The following is an 18,552-nucleotide window of genomic DNA, read 5'->3' on the forward strand; positions in this document are numbered from 1 at the left end:
ATCATGTCTAAGAAACCTCCCACCAATGGGCTAAAATCACCTACTTGTGCCCTTTATACACCTAGAACATTGTATCATTTTATTTTGATAACTATACAATTGAATTTATATTCCCACAACTTCAATTTTACGTTCTTATCTGTATCACAAACTGTATTGTGACGTCATCCTGTTGCCTATCAGCCACTTATTAACTCACTAAAATGACCTAATTGTAATGTTTATGTGCCTAGAATATCTTATAAAAGCATTGTACCATTTGTTTTTACAACAATAACAATTTATAGAAACAAAACTTGATTATGATTTATGACTCTGTCATGTTGCCTGGCAAAAATCCAACTAAAGACATTTATGTGTTATTTATTGTGTTATATTAGAGCTGAACCTGAGCTTTGCAGACCTAAAAACTTATTATTTACTATTCAAACAGTGCCACTTAAACTTAAACACTCAAAGTGATTAATTATATAGGCTTGCTAACAACATGGACAGACCAAATGATATTGTAGCTATCATGGTTAGTAATAATGAGCTAATATATATGTTACAGCAATAGGCTGCATCAGTCAAAATTCAATCATATCCTTTACGTTTTCATTTATTTTTATGTTTTGTTGTGTATTTTGCAAAAGAACAAACAATAATCAGACGCTGAAAATAAAAATAACCAAAGTCAGTCAGACAGGTTAAAGACAAATATATTCTTTGTATTTATTCAGGTTTAAATGTATAGTATTCAAAGAGAAGCATACATGGTAAAAAAAAAAAAAAAAAAGACTTTCTTTTTTGTATTTTTGTAGGTTTTTTTTGTTAAATATTACACAAAATAAATAAATTCAAAGAAAAAACATGATAGTTTTAGACTTGCTGCTGTGTTGGTACTTGACTAAACACAACACAACCTTTTTTCATTTTCCTCCACCCATCTCATCTTTTCTTCTTCTTCTATCAGTCAGCTTTCTGCTAATACTTCCTCTGCCTTCCCCTGTTTTCCTCCATGTTTTCTCTTTTGCCATTTCTTCCCCAGTCACTGACTTCACACGTACACAAATCTAAAAATGTGAGTTAGCGTTTCACATTTTTGGCACAGAAGTCATTTCTTTTCATAATTTTACTGTGCCAGTGTACTTTATAACTTAAAACAGAAAATAATATGTACATTGTATAGCGATATATCTTATTTCTTTCTTTAAAAATAGAAATGTCTTTATCCAACTGTGATAAAATGTCTGTTTGTTTCCTTTCTTTTCCTCCTCAGTGCATCATACTGTTCAGACTTGAATCTGTCCAATGAAGCCATCACTTCAACTCCAAAAAACGTCCAATAGCCTTTAATCTGCAGAGCTCTCCCTTTGCTGATTTGTCCAGTCATCGCTGTTCTGACAAAATAGGCAGGAAGTGAGTGGCTGGGTTTTTCCTTCGTGTCTTCCTTCCTTTCATTGGCTTTCCCTTGGGGTTCAGTGCAACAAACATGCGCTTGTCCTTGTTGAGCCACTGAGCTGAAGCGTAGGTGTTATACTTGTTTTCCTCGATGCGTTCAATTAGACGGCAGTCTGGGCCGTACTCTCTCTGTGGAGGAGAAGCAAAGAGTTTAAAAGAGCTGAAGAAAAAGATAGTAATTTATATTTAAAGTAAATTAGTACAGGTTGCCTTTTTAAGATTTTCTCCATTGATGAAAACCACCTCTAGCAGGTAGCCAGTGGCTTGAAACTTCCCACTGTACCACATGTGTAAGTTCTCAGTCATGGTTAGTTTTTACTCAAAAATAGTAACTGTTTTTTTGTTGTTGTGTTCATTCTTACTCATTTTTGTTTCAGTGGTTCTTCAGGGCATCGTCAAAGCACAGCAATAACCTGGAGATAGTTCTTGTGACAACATCCAATAACAAATGGTCAGCCATTGCTTAAGAACAATCCCCAGCATAATTTTAAAAAGTCAGACGTAAAACTTGAATAGTTGTCAGTGTTGTTTGTGTGTCAGTAGTTTGGATGGCTGTGTGGTGGTGGGATGAGGGCAGAGAAGTTATTGTGACTTCTCGATGGTTCGGGCTTAGTGCCGAGCAAAGAGCATTGTGACACAAAGTTTGTGGCTTACATTACCGCAATGGCCACCCACTGGTAAATGAAGAGAAAATGATCTGAGAGAGCTGCATTTGTCAGTTTACTGGAAGCTGCCCTCGTGCTTAAGGCTAACAGCGCTTAAACAGCCAGTTAAATGGATGCAATTGATATTCGCAAGCAAAAATGTACTACACAAATGTCTACACACACACACACAAACACACTCTAATAGCCAATATCTCTCCTTCACGCGCTCTCTCTCTCCACCACAGCTGTTCAAATTGGTTCCAGAAGTAAAGCTGAGTGTTCCCAGAGCAAAATGAAAATATTTTACGAACGCTATGCAGCTTTTTAAACTACGCTGGTACAAGGTACAATTAAATATCGCGTGAGTGCATGATGTAGGAATATAAGCCTGTTCATGGTCAAATGGTTAAAAAACGTAAGTAGTAAATCAGTAAGCTTTAAGATGAAGACATGTTCAAAGGCTAAGGTTAGAGTTAGGCAAGTAGCAGCTATAGTTAAGGATCGATTGAGTCTCAAAATAATGGTGTTAATAGGCAAAAGAATCGTTATAGTAAGTACAGAAATGAACGTAAAAGTAGTAAAAGTTAAAGGTGATCATAACCTGCGGTGTCACCTATGTGCTTTAATCTGCCAATACAATGAAACAATGAATTCAATTGATTAGCACCAGATAAAGAAGTCACTGTGTAAAACCATCAAGTGTAATCGAATGCCGGCCCTTCGCCGCTCCGCTACTAGGGCTTGTGTTGTGCTGCGGAGAAGACGTCATGGGAATTCAGTTGGAGGCCATGCAACAAAATGCCTCTTTTTATTTTCTGTCTTTTCTACCGTGTGTCATTTCATCTGTTGTGTGGCTCCTCAGAGACATGCTGAAAATCAGGTCTTTCAAAGTAGGGAAAAGAGGGGGGTGGGGGAGGCAGAATCGAATGAAGGAAAGAAGGGTGAGTGAGAGAGGACAGATAAAACGAGGGCTGCTCTACCCAGAGAGACTGAAGCAGAACAGAGAAACTGAAGGATTGTGTTTCCTGTTTCTGAATGGAGTGGAGAGGAGAGGTAGGCAGAGGAGAGTAACTGTGGTTCCTATTTCTGGAACAGTGAGTCGTACAGCCTTGTCCATTGTTTTATAAAGCATTCAAGAAACTTCAAAGCCACAGAACCACCACTTTAGAGGGAAAACGTCCTTTTACCAATTTTTTTTTCACTATCATCATCAGTCAAATTTAGCAATCGCAAAAGTGCAGAAGTGCGTTTGCAAAGAGTGGAGAAGATTTTGAACTAACAAGCCGTAAATCTCTTAAAGTGGACCTTATTTTCTGTCATAGACTAAGGGTGACCAAAAATTTCAATTAATAAATTTGATGTTTGTGCAAGTAATCTGTTCAACAAGTTTATTATTTAAGCTCTCAAGCTTAAATAGGTTAAAGTGATTGAGTTCTTGAGAAACTGTGGTTAAGAATTTAATCCAAACCAAGATATTAGCTTCATTATTCAAAGAAGAATACGGAGCTTCTCTGAAAAGAGAGGCACCCACTGGACTACAGAGCTGCATAGGACTCTTTGTACAATACTCAGTTTCAGAGGGTATATTAAAAGGGTCTTCTCACCCATCTCCACCCACCTGCCTTTTAAACCCTCTGTTTGTTAGGAACAATCAATCACCAAGGCCTAGTATAAGATAAATAGGGATGTTTTTGGACTGAGAATAAAGCTATCCTCCTAGACTTAGAGAATAATGCATATTAAATAAAAATGACAGGTCAGAGAGTTAAACAGCGCTAAAACTTACCGCTCCATACAGAACGCCATTCTTCTTGATTGCCAGGTAGTGGTTACTTTTGAGGCCCTTGATGGCCACCACACCCACATCCACTGATTTGATCTCCAAAACACCTGGTGGAGCAGGGACAGGGAGACAAATAGGGAGTCAACTTTTGTGTGGGTCATTTACTCAGAGTTACATTCTTACAACCACATATTTTTCTATTTATAGTCTGGAACAGGACCCTGAACAGGTTCCAGTTTCCTTTGATGATTTATTTACTTTTTATTCTGTCTGTCTCTAAAAGCAAAAGTTTTTCATTACATTACATTTACATGCATATGTATGTCTGACAACTTAAATGACTTTAATGATAAAGTAATTACTTTGGAATATAGCTCAAAGTTTCCCGTCACTCTTCATGCAAGTGTTAATGTTGTAATGGAGAGACTGAATCAAACAGCAGAAAAATAGGTGTTTGACACGATTACTATCAGTTTAAAGTGTGGGGAGATGTCTGCACGCCTCTTAATGCTGTTATAACATATCTATATTTTTGTTAATTTCAGGGTCTCCTGCACTGTTTTTTTATTTTTTTTATTTCATATTTTCCCACAAGTGAACCCCAGTCTTGTCCCCCTCCCTTTCTTTTTCCTTCACTGTGTGACAGTCAGCCCGGCCTCTTACCCCCTCCTCATTTGCTGGTTAGCTTGTGGGCTGTATGCTCTGGGACCAAGGTGTTAGCCAGGAAAAAACATTTCTGCGTTCTGTGTTTGTTTTTCTGACCAGAGGAGCACAGGCAGGCTGGACGGAGCAAGGCTTTCTGCCTGCCAGACTGGCAAGAGGTCAACGCGTTTGTATCAGTTTTCAAGCCTGAACCAATTACTGATTTAAGCTGTGGTTGCCAGCCCTTCCTTCTCTCATCCTAAAGCCAGTTACAGCGGGCCATAAAGTAATCAGGAGATGAGGTGATTAGCTGAGGGGGGTAGTAGGAAGTGGAGGCTGGTTGCAGGAATGCTTTAGACAGAAAAGAGACTTGGATATTCACCTGATCTTTAGTGGTAAATGAACAAAAAATTTAAATGCTAATTTTCACGTGTCCCCAAAATCTGGTTGTGAGACACTTAAAAAATATTCAGTGTATCTCAACTGCCTCGAACAGTAGCTGCCTTTTTACCAGACGACCCTTCACTGCCCTTAACCCTCTTCTCTTGTACTCAGACGGAGATTTGCAACTTCCTGCAGGCTTTTGATTTTTATGAAGGTCAGACCTGAGGAGATTTATGGGGATATGTGAGCCTCCAGCTCAGAATGATACAAAATCTATATAAAGAATATGTCTTTCACTGACTACGCTGCGTCGCCTAGTTTGTCTTTGTTGTCACTGGACAAGGATTTGGAGAATGTTTGTGATTTTTTTTAATGATTTGTGGCCTCGTGTTAAATGTTGTGGCTGATGCATTTATCCCTCATGTGGTCGATTTCAAGAACTTTGACAAGAGTTTCGTAGCTCCACGGTGCGTCATACAGGCTTGCTGTGTGAAGTCCATTACTCACACAGGCATGTGCTGCAACACAGCGCTGATCTATCAGGTTCAAAATGTTCCAGCTGACATTTCTGAGCTGTGATCCATTAAAAAAAAAAAAGGGATCTGTCTGTGCTGCGCTACAGGCTGGTCCACCTGTTCAAACCTTCCTCCTTCCATTTGATGTGGTTTGTCTAAAACAAAAAGCACAGGGCTCTTTTATGGCCCCTGCGCCAGTTACCAGAAGCAGCCCGCCTGCCTGTGAGTGAAAAAGCCTGGCTGCAACAAAAGGCTTAAATTGCAGCAACAACAGTTGGCAGTAATGCAGGGAGATGGAGAAAAACAGGACCTGAGCTTGTGTCAGGCTAACGTTAACCTCTGCTGCCCTTAAAGCTGCATTTTATTATTTTACTCTCTCACTCAACACCTTGTCTTTTTTGGTGTCTTGTTAATGTGTATTTTTTATTTTTTCTGCTTCCCCCCCCCCTCTCTGCTGTTTCCCTCCCTGTGTCCCTTGGATTTCAGCCCAACATCTTTATGAATTATGTTTTAAGTGCAAAGGGGGAGTTTTATGATCTGGCACTGAAAGCAAAAAAAGAAGGAAAAAAAAGCACAAAGTTTACTTAATTTAAAAGGCATGGTCATTTGCTGCTATCAACATTATTTAAAGAACTACCAAAGGCAAACACGTGTGTGTAACAGGGCAACATTTCAACTTTCATAAGAGCGAGCCAAAATGGTCTCTGCTTGTCAAGCTGTAACTGACAGAGCTGGAAGTTCAAATAAACACAGCCCAGCCGTCTAACAAGGAAGAAACTGTTCATTAACGACTCCATAATGACCTTAACGATATTTAATTAACAGATTTTTTTTTTTTTAAAGCCAAATCTGAGCTCACGAGAGCAGGTTTCATGCATTTTAAGCCATAATGATTGCTATTCATAGTAGCGGTTTGGATCGTAACTGATTGAGATTTTTGGTGTAATCGATTGTTATACTTGTTGTTACAATGATCTACGCAGTCTCTCTGACTTACAGGCAAGAGAATTTCTCAACCAGATTTCTATTTAAATTTGGCACCAATTTCAACCGGATTTACAAAGCAAAAGAAAAACCCTAGTGGACCGGCTATAAATCAGCCACCAACTGACTGATGATAAAGGTGCTATGACATAATTAGAACAGGAACGAGCAAAGAATTAATTCAAAGCTTAATTTAGCTTTTGCATTATTTCACATACAGGTCAGCAGTCACACCGAGCTTGTCTGTTTGCCAGTTAAGCGAAAACTGTAATAACTAGTGTACTGACATCACAGGATGTATGACGGTGTTTACTTTTTAAGGCAAAATACTTTTGAAATCAGCCAATTTAAAAACAACTTCTTTGCAGAGAGACATATGAAACCTGAACTCTGCTAAATACTTAGTACTTATATGTTATTACTTACTTACTGACTAAGCAGCACAACAGGACTCACTCTTGCATTACAAAGTCAACATTCCAGTGAGCAGTGTAACCAAGTGCAATAAAACTCAGCTGTTTTATTTTATAATTGTACTGAATTATATCATAGTCATGTGTGTTAATTATGCAGGAACCACCAGGACTGCTACAAATTTCATTGTAATTTGTTCAACAGATGTGAAAATAAAAGTAAAATCCAATCTAATGTACTCTAATGTAAAGATTAAGCATCATCCTGGGATGTACACTCTTCTATGATCATTCTAGCTCATGCAAATCAGCACAGTCACACAAATATTAAAAAGACACACTCTCACACAGGAGCGCGCACATTCGCAGACCTCACACCGACCCCTGTTGGGCCCCTTTCTGGAAACGTGGTCAGTTAGACTCCAGCTGATCCCAAAGGTTAGAGGAGGTTGTGAAAATGTTTCCACTGTTTATCCAGGGGCTTTTTGAAGATTATACTGCAGTTGTTCACTTTGTGACCTCGACACGGTGACCAGCTGTGAGCGGGTCTACTGCGTGTCTACAGCTCGGAGAGGTCTTGCTCCTCGTTGTGAAATATCATCACTTGCGGAGCAGTTTGTGTCGTGAACTCCACTCCGCGAGCAGAGTGAAAACGGTTTTTGTTCTTTTATTCTGCGTCCAGTGCTCTGCTATGAACCTCTGACTTCACTATTTTTATTTCAGCAGTGACTGATTTCTCTCACCCTTTTTGAGATAAATGTGACATCCAAGAAACAAAATTCTCATGAAGACAAAAAGGACCCTATTATGTATTTCTCTTAAAAAAAATTTTAATAGGAACCTTTCATGCGTTGAGGTCTAAACAGTAAGATCATTTTTCTCTTTGAAACAAGCAGCATAGTGACTGACGACATTTCATATTCACAGTGACATGAGAGTTTACATCCAGGCAACCACCAAAGACTCCAAAAGCAAAGAAAATCCAGTGGGAACACATGCAAAAGAATAGAAGAATTCAACAAGGGGGGAAATGGACCACCAAATCAGATACGAATTGCTCTATCTCGTCACATAAATAGAGAAAATGTCTTTTTAATTTGTCTCGGCCTTTGAGGCCACAGTTTTATCAGGATTAAACAATTTTGTTAGCGTTATTTATTTCTCGGAGTTTGAGCGGACTATTTCCGTTTCTTTATGAAGTCCGAAAGAGAACAAACATCTCTCGGTTGTGCAGATTGCTTGGTGAGAGCTTGTGGAGATGTTGGGCTTGAGCAGAAACTGCTGCATGTTGTGTATTTTGGGGAGCACTGAGGTATTTGTTTAGACTGATGTGGCTGACAGCAGTATCTTCTTGTGCTAAGTGGCCACATCAAAGCACGCCTAGCTGATGGATTACATGAAAGAGGGAACAGAGGGCTGTTTCTGATTTCCAATATGGCCAGAATTTTTTTTGTAAATTGATTTCTTTTCGTATTGTGTTCTGCACATATTTGATTTGCTGTGTAAAAATCATATTAAATAAATTATGTTTGGCCTTTGTGAATTACATTTAATGTGTTTTTTCTCAGTTCATTTCATTTTCTTTTTAGCCCGCGCTCACCATATCAGCTTACTCTTGCCCGGGCAATGGTTTTATATCCTTTCCTGACTGATGCACTCACATCAAAATGTACAGAAATGAGCAAAATTGCACGCTGTTAAACCTTCATCTGATGTCATTGGCCTTGGAGTGATCGCGTGGGAGAAAAAAAATTAGAAAGCCAACAGTCTAGGCGAGAGATAACATGAAATTTGCAATCACTCACGCTTAAGAGCAGCCAGGATGAATTTGCAGTGGTGTTAACCGGGATTTGATTGAGTGGAGAAACACCTGAGAAATTGTGATTCCTTAAACGCGGTTTACTTTGTAACATGATAGAGCGCGCGTGCTGCCAGCTTCTGTCAAAAACCATTCACAGGCCTGACACAGCAGGAGTCGTGTTTTCAGGCAGAGTGCTGTGATGGTCGTCTGCATTTCACACATTTTTCATTTACAGTTCAGCTGTCAGTGCGGTGTTGCCCAACTGTTGTGGCTAGAGTTGTTGCTGAGGGACTCTTAGCTTTTAGAGATCTTCTTATATTACACCACAAGTATTACCCACAATATCATTCAGCTTGTCACATCCTCTCTCTGCTTTGCTCTGTGTTGTGTTCGTTTGCACATGTATTAATTTTGTACGCATTCAACACACACACACTTAACACACACACACAGAGTAATGAGCCGGCATTCCTGACGGCTCAGTTCAAACAGCCAGACTGTCCAGATGCCTCTCCGGTCTCAACTCACAGCACTACCTTTGATGACTCCATTAAGAGGCTCAATTTTATGCAGTGTGTGTGTGTAGCAGGGTTAGGGGTGAGGTGTGCGTGCATGTGTGTTTGGTTGGGGGCTTCTCCTAAAGCACGTGGTGTCTATATGGCAGCAGCCCTGGATGTTATCTGTCACAGATGCTATTCTCCATCTCCCACTGCTTTACTGGCCATGAATTCAGCCTGTTCACAGGCACCAAAATGACACTTTCTGCATTCGGCTTCATCTGGACATTTTAAAGCAGCGCTGCAGGTAGAAAGAGTCTTGTAAAAATACACTATAAGGCAGTTGTGGCATTTTACAATTTCTCAAAGAAGTTTTCAGAGGAAATGAAACAAAATTTGCTTCACATCTTCAGATGCTGAAAATCTAAAACCCGATGATGTTCAAGGTGATACTGCATGACAAACAAAAGCCCCAAATCCTCATCTAACCCAAAATCTGGCACCTATTAACTCATTTTTTTCTGTCAATTAATCACTCACATGTCTAACAGTTTTACCTCTGTTCTCCTAGAAGTTCTACTACAAGAGGTCGCAGTTAATGGCTCAACCACACAAAATAGGACAATACGCTCCTTAAAGCTTTGAAAAATTTAATTGTTTTGTGATTGCACTGAATTTGTTCACATTCAGTCACCAATTCCAGTTCGTTGCTGTAATCATTTTCATTTGCAAGGCGATTGCATTGGTTTTCTGATAGGAGGCAACCTCTGTCGAAACAGTGTGATTGCAAAGACTGGCAAAGGGTTGCAAGTAATTGCCACGTCGCAACAAGTTTGAGTCATTCTGCAACAATGAACACAACTCCTCTGTTACGTGTCTGTGTGCAGGAGGGGAGTCGAGTCAACTGGTTGGCAACTGGTTGTATTCTGGTTATATTCCTTTATAAACACAAGATTGCTGAGCACCTGTGTCATTTTACAGTTAAATCCTTGTCCTGCAGCAACTGCATACGTCACTATTTGTGGCAGGATTTCAAAATTTATGTTTCAGATACATGAGGTTCTAACTGGACTCTGAATGAAAGAAGTTAATCTGAATTTCTGTGTATGGAGACGACAGCAGATTGGAAACAAACAGTAATAGATTGGCAGCAATTTTTGATTTTATAACAGTTCAACAGTACCACACATGGCATAGTAGAATTGTCAACTTGACTTAATTGATATAATTGCAAACTGATGGCAGGCTGATTCAGACGGACTTATGTTCCAAAGGTGCTTTGAAGACCCCGAATAACTGTGTTCATGCCACGGTCTCCAACCTGTTGTTTGTGACTGAATTGATTCTGGGTTATCTTATGAAAAGAATTAATAATTTTCCTGCAGTTTTTGGCCATTTGTACAATTTTATGATGTTAAGCTCTCAGCATGAGTTTGTTGCTCTTACTTTTCTCCATAAATGGCATTAGCAACTTTTCCATTGTTGTGATTTGTTATTTAAACAACAATAAACTGTTTGCTGCTACAGCATCACTGAGATGACTTCTCAGATGCTGTCAGTTCTTCCATGTTAATAATATGAAACTCTGCATGCTGGTAAAACTTAATGACCCATGGATACTTCCAAAACTTCTACCTAATCATTAAATAAGTCCGTCTGCATCACAGACTATCATTAGTTCAGCGTATTTGTAAACCTTTTGCCAAATGCATGAAAATAAATAATTCACCCCGAAGCTTTTTATAGAAGTACAGAAGTATGAAAGGTTATCAGAGAATCTCTTCCTGCTTTTCTCTCTCCCAGTCTCAAGTATATGTCAGAGTATTGTTCAGCAATCGTCCACAAAATATACACAATGAAAAAGGTTTTGCGGATAGTAATGGACTCTCGATGTTTGGCCCTCTCTTCACTGAGCTGGAGTGCTCCAAAGGAGCGGAAGATCTTACAAAAACATAATTTGTTGCTGAAAGACTTTTGTTTAAGGTGGTGCCCAACTGGGTTTGCGGCGGGACTGCCTCGGTCTGCCTTCGGAAATCTGGCTCTTCCATCTTGTTGTAGCTGACACATTAATCGACAGGGGAGCAAATTTATGGGAAGATATCAAGTGGTGATGACAGGAAGTGTGTAAATAGTGATGGAAGACAGATCCTGTCATTGTCCTCAGCGACTTTTTGCAAAAAAAAAAAAAAAAGAAAGTTAAACAAAGACAGCACTGAAGTAAAAGGGCCATCTTAACGAGAAAATTATAATAAAAGTGGAGGTGTTACTGTCAGTATGCATGCGTTTCTATTCCTGAGGCATCCAAACATCAGTGAATGCGTTAAAGGACACTTGTAGGCTTATCCCTGTGTATGAGAGACCCCTGAAGAGTTTGCACAAAAGACTCAAACATTTAACTCTTAAATTACAACAGGTTTTAAATTCTCTAAATCAGTGGGTCTCAAAAGAGGGACCTGGAGCTCCTGGGGGGGGGGAGAGAGATTAATTCTGATTTGGGACATGTATCCCATTAAAGACACACAATGTGGACATTACTGTTACCCACATTATCTCTGAGCAAACACAAACTCTGATATGACTGTGTCACATAAAACTGCTCTGAAAGGAACCCTTTGCTGTTGCTGTGGTGTGGCTTGGATTATTGGCCAGCTAGCTGGCAAGCTTAAAGAAGTATTAGAGCGAGTTTCCATCATCAAGTGATGATAAAAAGCTAAATGAGCTAAATTGATAAAATATGCAGATGGTTACATTCAGTTTGATTTTTTTGATGACAGCAACAGAGAACCAAAATGCGTCATGTGTCTCCAGGTGCTGGCACATGATGCCAGGCCGCAAAGCAAGCACTGAGCGCGCAGATTGAAATACTTCTTTCAGTTACTATGAAACAGGTCTGAAGCCTTTAAGGTGAAAGGTTTTAGAATACAAACAGCTCTAATTGCATCTGAGAGTATGAATGGTAGTAAGGATATGCTTAATGAAGATTATCAGGGGGCCTTGGAAATGTCTCTCCCTTGTAAGAGATCCCAAAACGTTTATTTTATGGCCTCGCTTGCTCCGCAGATTAGAGTAAAATGAGTCATAATTCAAAAGTGACATGATTTGATCCAGACTCCCGCTGCAACAACATCACAGGGAAGATGTGCAGTATGAAACCAAAATAATTTATCGCAGTTACACACCCACAGGAAGACTCTAACTAATTTCACTGATTACCACAAATGGTTTTTCCATTATTTTTGTGTATAGCCAATCAGGGGCACCCTTAATGGCATCCTGCATGTAAACAACATGAAAGTTGTAGCTGAATTAAAGGTCAGAAAGAGGAAGGTAGTGTGTGTTTATTGTATGTTTTCAGAGTACAGCCGAATGTAATTGTTGATGTTGGCTCTTAAGAGCACCCGTTTAGTTTTTCCTGAACAAGCTCCTTCAGTGATGTTTGCATGCCCGTTTTATTTACAGCCGCTAGGGAGAAGAGTCCGTGCAGAGTAACTTCAAATGAAAACCAATGCTGACACTAACCTCTGGTACTTCCAGTACCTCCTCATAACTCTCTTTTATGGGCCACACTGTTACCTTTTCCCATGAGAACCCTAAATACGCTCATCGAGCATCCCATCAAAGGCAGCAACATAGAGGCGACCAAAAGAGCAGAAGACGGGGACTGATGTCAGGACTTGTTACTTTTGTTTTTGGCTCTCACCTTGCTGAGTCATTCAAGCTTTATGGATGCAAAGTACAGAGATGAAGAAGTGCATGTGGTTTTAAATATGTGCACATTTATTCCACAGCAACAATCTGCAATGTTGCATTTCTAATTGCATTTTTTTTTCTTTCTTTACAATACACAGTGCAGCCTACAGCGCTTTGATGGAGTTTCAATAGTCTAGTTTTGCTAAAGTTATAAAAGTGTAGTAAAATATATTTGAACATTTTCCTGTATTTTCTAAAATTGCCCTAAAATAATTCTAAAAGTTGAAGAGGACTCTGGATCCCAACGGCTAAACAAAGTTATTTTGGCTGAAAGAAGATTTTAGCTTTGGCACCAACTCCACAACATACACAAAAATAATATTTGGATACAAATGCATCATTCCAAATACAATTCTGTCTCTTGCAGACTTGTTAATATAAAATTTGGCTCTTTGAGTTGCAAAAAATCTGGCATTTGCAGAGTACAACCAAAAGTGATACAATACTTGTAGTGCTGACCTTTCCATTAGCAGTGCTTCCTGACTCAGGTCAATAGGTAGAGGTCAAACAAGAGGGGGCAGACACGTGTAATTATCCAGGACAGGGAAATCCTGGTCTAAATCAGAACGATGTCCAGAGAATTAAGAGTCTAAAATTGTGGTTTGCTTGATTCTCCCATGACAGCTCAGTGATTAATGCATGATAAATGTTTGAAGTGTGTGTGTGGCAGCTTTTACAATGAGAATCAAACCTCCAACTGCTGTCACCTTGGCACCGTTTAGTAGTAACTGAGCTACTCACAAGCGCAAGTCTGCAGTCCAACTGCAAGCGCACGTCCATTTATTACACTGTGTTATTCGTTTGTTTGTAAACAAGATGTGACAGTCTGTGGACAAAATGGAGGGAAGGAAACAAGGACAGTCTTGTTTCTTACAGTCAGCATGAGGATGGATGCTAATCACATGGCAGCCCCAAAAGATTTCCAAACTGAGACCAGAACCTCTCATTTCAAAAGGCCTTATGAGGTGAGATGGATAGATGGGCGTTTAGAACAAAACACATCAGAACGCACGATTCGCTAAAGCCTGAGTGATGTGCCGGCCTCGGCTCTGACAAGATCATTAGAAAGGCTCCGCTGCGGAGGAGAGCCGCGACCCCGGACCAGCAGCTAAAACTTCTTCGTCACCTCTGACACTGTCTAATGACACTCATTTGCAATCTGACTTCCTGAACATTAGCAGACGATTAGACTACGATAACCACTGCAATTAACCTCCGCGGTAGTTTTTCAATCTAATGCTTTCCTGAAGAACTGTCGCATCGGGTAGTCCCACACCTGAGTTTACACTCTGGAGAAACTTGAGTGCGCTGTTTCTGTGCAGTTGTATTACATAAGATGCTGCATATAGAGAAAGTTTGCGACATTATTTCACATAGGCCATATGTTTCTAATAGCCAGAAACCAGCATCAGAGAAGTAATCTGTCTAAAAGTCTGTGTTTAGCTTCAAAAGTATACCAGTGTAAATGAGCAATGTTATAATCTGAGGTATAAAAATAAACAAGTGTGTTCAAAACTTGTGCACAAACACACCAGAGCAGTTTTGAGTAGGACCAGTCATACGCTGTCTAGTATGTGAAAAACCACATCCATGATCACCATTAGGGGAACGGAATTGAAATATATTCTGTTTGGTTTAGTTTGAAGGGTACAATTTGTTCTTTGCTTATTTCAGAGTGCATAAAAAATGGCAGTAAGTGGGAGTGTTAGCATAAGCATAAATGCTGCTCTGCTCGCAAGCCTGTGCGCAGTCATGTTATATGAGCACAAGCACCTGGACGTGGAGTAAAGTTTGATGCTGGGCAGACACACACATTATTTAATCACCAAACTCTCAGTCTGAAGCATGTCGAACATCTGCACTTACCATCAGGTGGATACAGATTGATGAAATGCTTTCTAAATATGCCGCCAAGACAAAATATGGCCTGAAAGGTTTAGCCTTCACGACCGAGTTCCCATATTAAGATTCGCTTTTCTCCCTGGAAGGTTCTTACCTATTTCCTAAAACAATCAAGTGGCAAGAGCTGCTGAAATTGATGGATTGTGCCTCTAATGCCATGACCTGATGCCATTATAGTTAGTGACACGTTGCAGCCTAATGGCTGAGCTCTTTCTGTGCATGTGAGTAAAAAAAAAAAAGTGTGTACATGTGTGTGTGTGTGTGTGTGTCAAAGAGGACTGCAGGCGAGGGGAGGGAGGAAGAGACGCTAATTGAAATTCCTTCAGCCATGTCTGGCAGAGCCTTGGTGTCTGAGTGGCACACACACGCACACATATTCACACTGGCCCTAATAAAAGTGGGCTTTGCCATATGGAGGCCATGTGCAAGACTGGCCTCTCTGTGCTCAAGCGTGTGTCTGCATCTGTGTGTGTGTGTGTGCACATGTACTCAGCAGGCGAGCCTTGTACAGCACCAGAGCGTCGAGTACAGATGCATGCAACCCTATGACATGTGTATGAAGGTGTGCGAGTGATAAAGACCCGTTTAGAACAAGTACACAGACACTTGACATCATACATTTAGAAGAAAACTATTCAGTAATGCAGCGAACGCCTGTTCTCTAATAATAAAGATATTAGCTTGTGTTTTGGACATCACCCATCTAATTCAGTGAACTGGCAGGCAGACTGTGGGCAGGTAAATGTGGGAGCAATGTTCTGTTCTCACTCAACAACTACTGTCAGTATGTCCTTAGGCCATGCAGTTATTCTGTGCTGCTCACAGGCCAAAAGACTGTGGCAGACTTGGAGAACTTCCAGATGTGTTCAACTAGAAGATAAAGCCGCACACTACAAAATGATAACAGCTGATTTTCTGTTCTGAATCAGTCATAACTGATTATGATGAGCCTTGCAAGTCGTTAAAACTATTTAGATTTGCTGCAGTACAGATCTGATGCTTTGGTGAGATTTGCATGATACCATCTGGCTATTTAGCATTTTTTTAGAAACCAAAAATAATTTGTTTTTATTTTGGGGGGCAGGGTTTTTTCCTGCTGTACCTGTGGATTTTGAACTTATCCTTGCATTTGTACTATTTTCCTTCAGAAACCTAAGGTGCTTTTAATATACTGGCGGAGTTTCTGAGTTCCCAGCAGCAGAGGAACTGTGAGTGTGAAAGAGAAACTGTGTGAATGTGAGGCTGAGTGATGCTGACAAATAAGCATGTGTGCTCAGTGACCCTTCTCAGGATAAATAAAGGTTAAAATCATATTTCCCTGCCCGCAAAATGCACAACCAGGAAAACAAAAAAAGGGGGAGCAGGAAGCGTTTGGTTATTACTTTATATCTGAGTCAGTACAACCTCATAGTTAGCATATGCCCAACACTATTATAGCAAGAGCACAATAGGAGCAAGGAATAAGAGTACTTGTCATTCTCCCCTGGGGTTTGGTAATAGCTGTGTTTTAGATATTTCCTCAAAGAGGAAGAACTTTCTCTGGGCAATTTCTAATTGGTTCCAGTGGATCATCGCTCTTTTTTATCTGCCCGGTTTACTTTTTTTTTTCTTCTCCTCTCCTGCTCTTCTACTGTCATGCTTTTCTTTCCCAAACTCTTTGTAGTCAGGCAATATGCCTGCCTCTGCACATGGTGAAAAGGCTGCAGGCACGCAGCTCTGTTACTTGTTCTATTGCCCAGCTACCTGTCTGGAAGTGCATGGGTGCTCACAGAACGGAAACAAGGAAACATCAGTGGCCACAGATAAACATGTGAGATGAAGTGGAGGACAAGCAGTGCTGCTTTTGCCACAGTTGTGCCACTGACAGATACTAAGGTTGCGTTTGGCTCTCTTTAAAAAGTCTAAAAAGAAAGATCTTATATCAGGATCTTGAATATGAAATTGATTTCTGACTTTCATAAATTGCTGTGTGTGTGGTTAAAAGCTGTTTGCACCAGAAAGGATCAGCTGACACATTAAAGGCAGATGACTTACTGTATGGATCGTCCTTGTTTCCGGTGCCGTTAACCTTTCCCTCCTCGCCAATGCGAAGGTAGAATTTCTGGGAGGAGAACAGTTTCCGCCAGCGCACGTCCCCTTGTAGATGCTTGTAGCTGCTTCGCACGTGCCGGCCAACGACCGTCGCAGACGACGATGACACGTTGGTCGCCCTTGGCAACCTTGCAGAGGATGCGTGAAGCGGTGTGGGTGATGAGGAGGGTGGTGAGTATGAGATGAGGAAGTGAGGAGAAGTTCCTCCTGGTGCATTGCGGCCGTGTTCGGACGAAGCGGACAGCGGGGAGGATGAGGACGGTCCGAGCAGGAGAAGCAGGAGCAGCAAGGTGAGGGAGAGGTGTGAAGGAGGTCTACGGCAGGGGCAGGAGGAGAACCAGGCGGCCGGTGCACCTTGTGTCACTGTCCATCTACACATGGTAGTGGAGCTGGGAGAGCTGTGGATGTGCTCAGGGGCTGGGGCATGCTGAGCTGGTGCAGGGAAAGGGAATGAGAGTGGGAGAAACTCCCCCCAACTAAACCTCCTCTGTTTGGGAAACCCCAGCCTCACTGGGACTGTAGGTGTTAAACCTGTAGAACAGCTGGGATGAAGATGGTGCGACTTGCTGTGGCAGATGTAGGTTGATCAGGAATATAAACGTTGATGTAGCGGGGGGTAATGGTGAAGCCCGCAGCGCTGTGACTGACGCCGCTGTAGTCCCCCGGTGCTGTTTATTCCTCACAATCGCCACAGGAATGCGTCAACAACCATAACTCAGATCACCTCACAATGAGAACTAAGGGGCGCGCTCCTCGGGGACCTCTCGCCTCCTCCTCCTACCTCTCCTCCTGACACTGCCACTCTCTGCTCCTGGTTTCTCAAAATCACTCAAAATCCCATTTTAAAGTTCACATCCAAAGACAAAAACACACATCATCAGTTCATTCACACAAACAAACACACACACGAACACACGCGTCCCAGACGATTTATCCCCCCTCAGTCCTGGTTGGAGGAGAAGCAGGTTAGGAAAAAAAGATGGCAAAGTGCTTAGTAAAAAAAAAATAAAAAATAAAATAAATAAAACAAGCAAGAAAAAAATAAAATAAAAATGCTGTTTCTTATGAAGTGTCCAGGCCACCAAAAAAAGGAAAAAAAGAAGGCGTCACAGAATCCAGACTTTCTTCTTTTCTTTCTTTGTTTCTCTTGTTTTGTCTGAGCTGGTTTGAAGTTACTTGAGTGTGTATCTGACCCCCGCGAGCTCTCGTCTTTCTCCCCTCTCTTGTAGTGCGTCTGTCAGTGGGCTGAGCTCCCTGTCTGTCCTCTGTCCTTGCCTCTCAGAGTCTGAATGCTGGAGCGGTGCGTTGCCTCTCTTCTTTCCTCCTGTGTGTGGCTCCCTCTCCTTTGGCCCCCTCCCTCTTTCCGTTGCCTCTCCCTCTCTCTCCTATCTGTCTATCAGTGGTTCGCTGGTTATTTGGAGTTTGTCTGAGGTGACTGAATCTTGTCTTTTCTTTCACCTTATTTATCTGCTGTAGTTCCCCAGATGTCATCTCTTAGTGTAATTGGACGTCTATTAAAACCACTCGGCTTTGAAGGGCTGTGTGAATTTATGTGTTTGTGCGGGAGAGGGGAGCAGGGGGTGGGGTGTTCTGTTCCACCCTGTTTTCGCCTTCCCTCCCTCTCCCCCATTTCTCTTTCTCCTCCCCTTCCCAGACCACTAGCTGAGCGGAGCAGGTCAGAAAGAAGGAAAGAGAGCCGT

The 18,552-nt window shown here is 41.1% G+C and overlaps 1 protein-coding gene across 1 annotated transcript; it reads right to left on the reverse strand.

Annotated features, from left to right (window-relative positions):
• Window positions 1–689: 689 nt before the first annotated feature.
• Window positions 690–17,318, reverse strand: fgf10a (fibroblast growth factor 10a). The gene is made up of 3 exons (XM_084935065.1): window positions 16,796–17,318; window positions 3,877–3,980; window positions 690–1,572 (listed from the first exon to the last, which is right to left on the reverse strand). Exons 1-3 carry the CDS (start codon window positions 17,229–17,231, stop codon window positions 1,372–1,374), a joined length of 741 nt encoding a protein of 246 aa, XP_084791191.1. The 5' UTR covers window positions 17,232–17,318; the 3' UTR covers window positions 690–1,371.
• Window positions 17,319–18,552: the final 1,234 nt, after the last annotated feature.

This window comes from Perissodus microlepis, chromosome 7, assembly GCF_051167445.1.
Source record: "Perissodus microlepis isolate ML-2025 ecotype Zambia chromosome 7, ASM5116744v1, whole genome shotgun sequence".
Taxonomy (NCBI): domain Eukaryota; kingdom Metazoa; phylum Chordata; class Actinopteri; order Cichliformes; family Cichlidae; genus Perissodus; species Perissodus microlepis.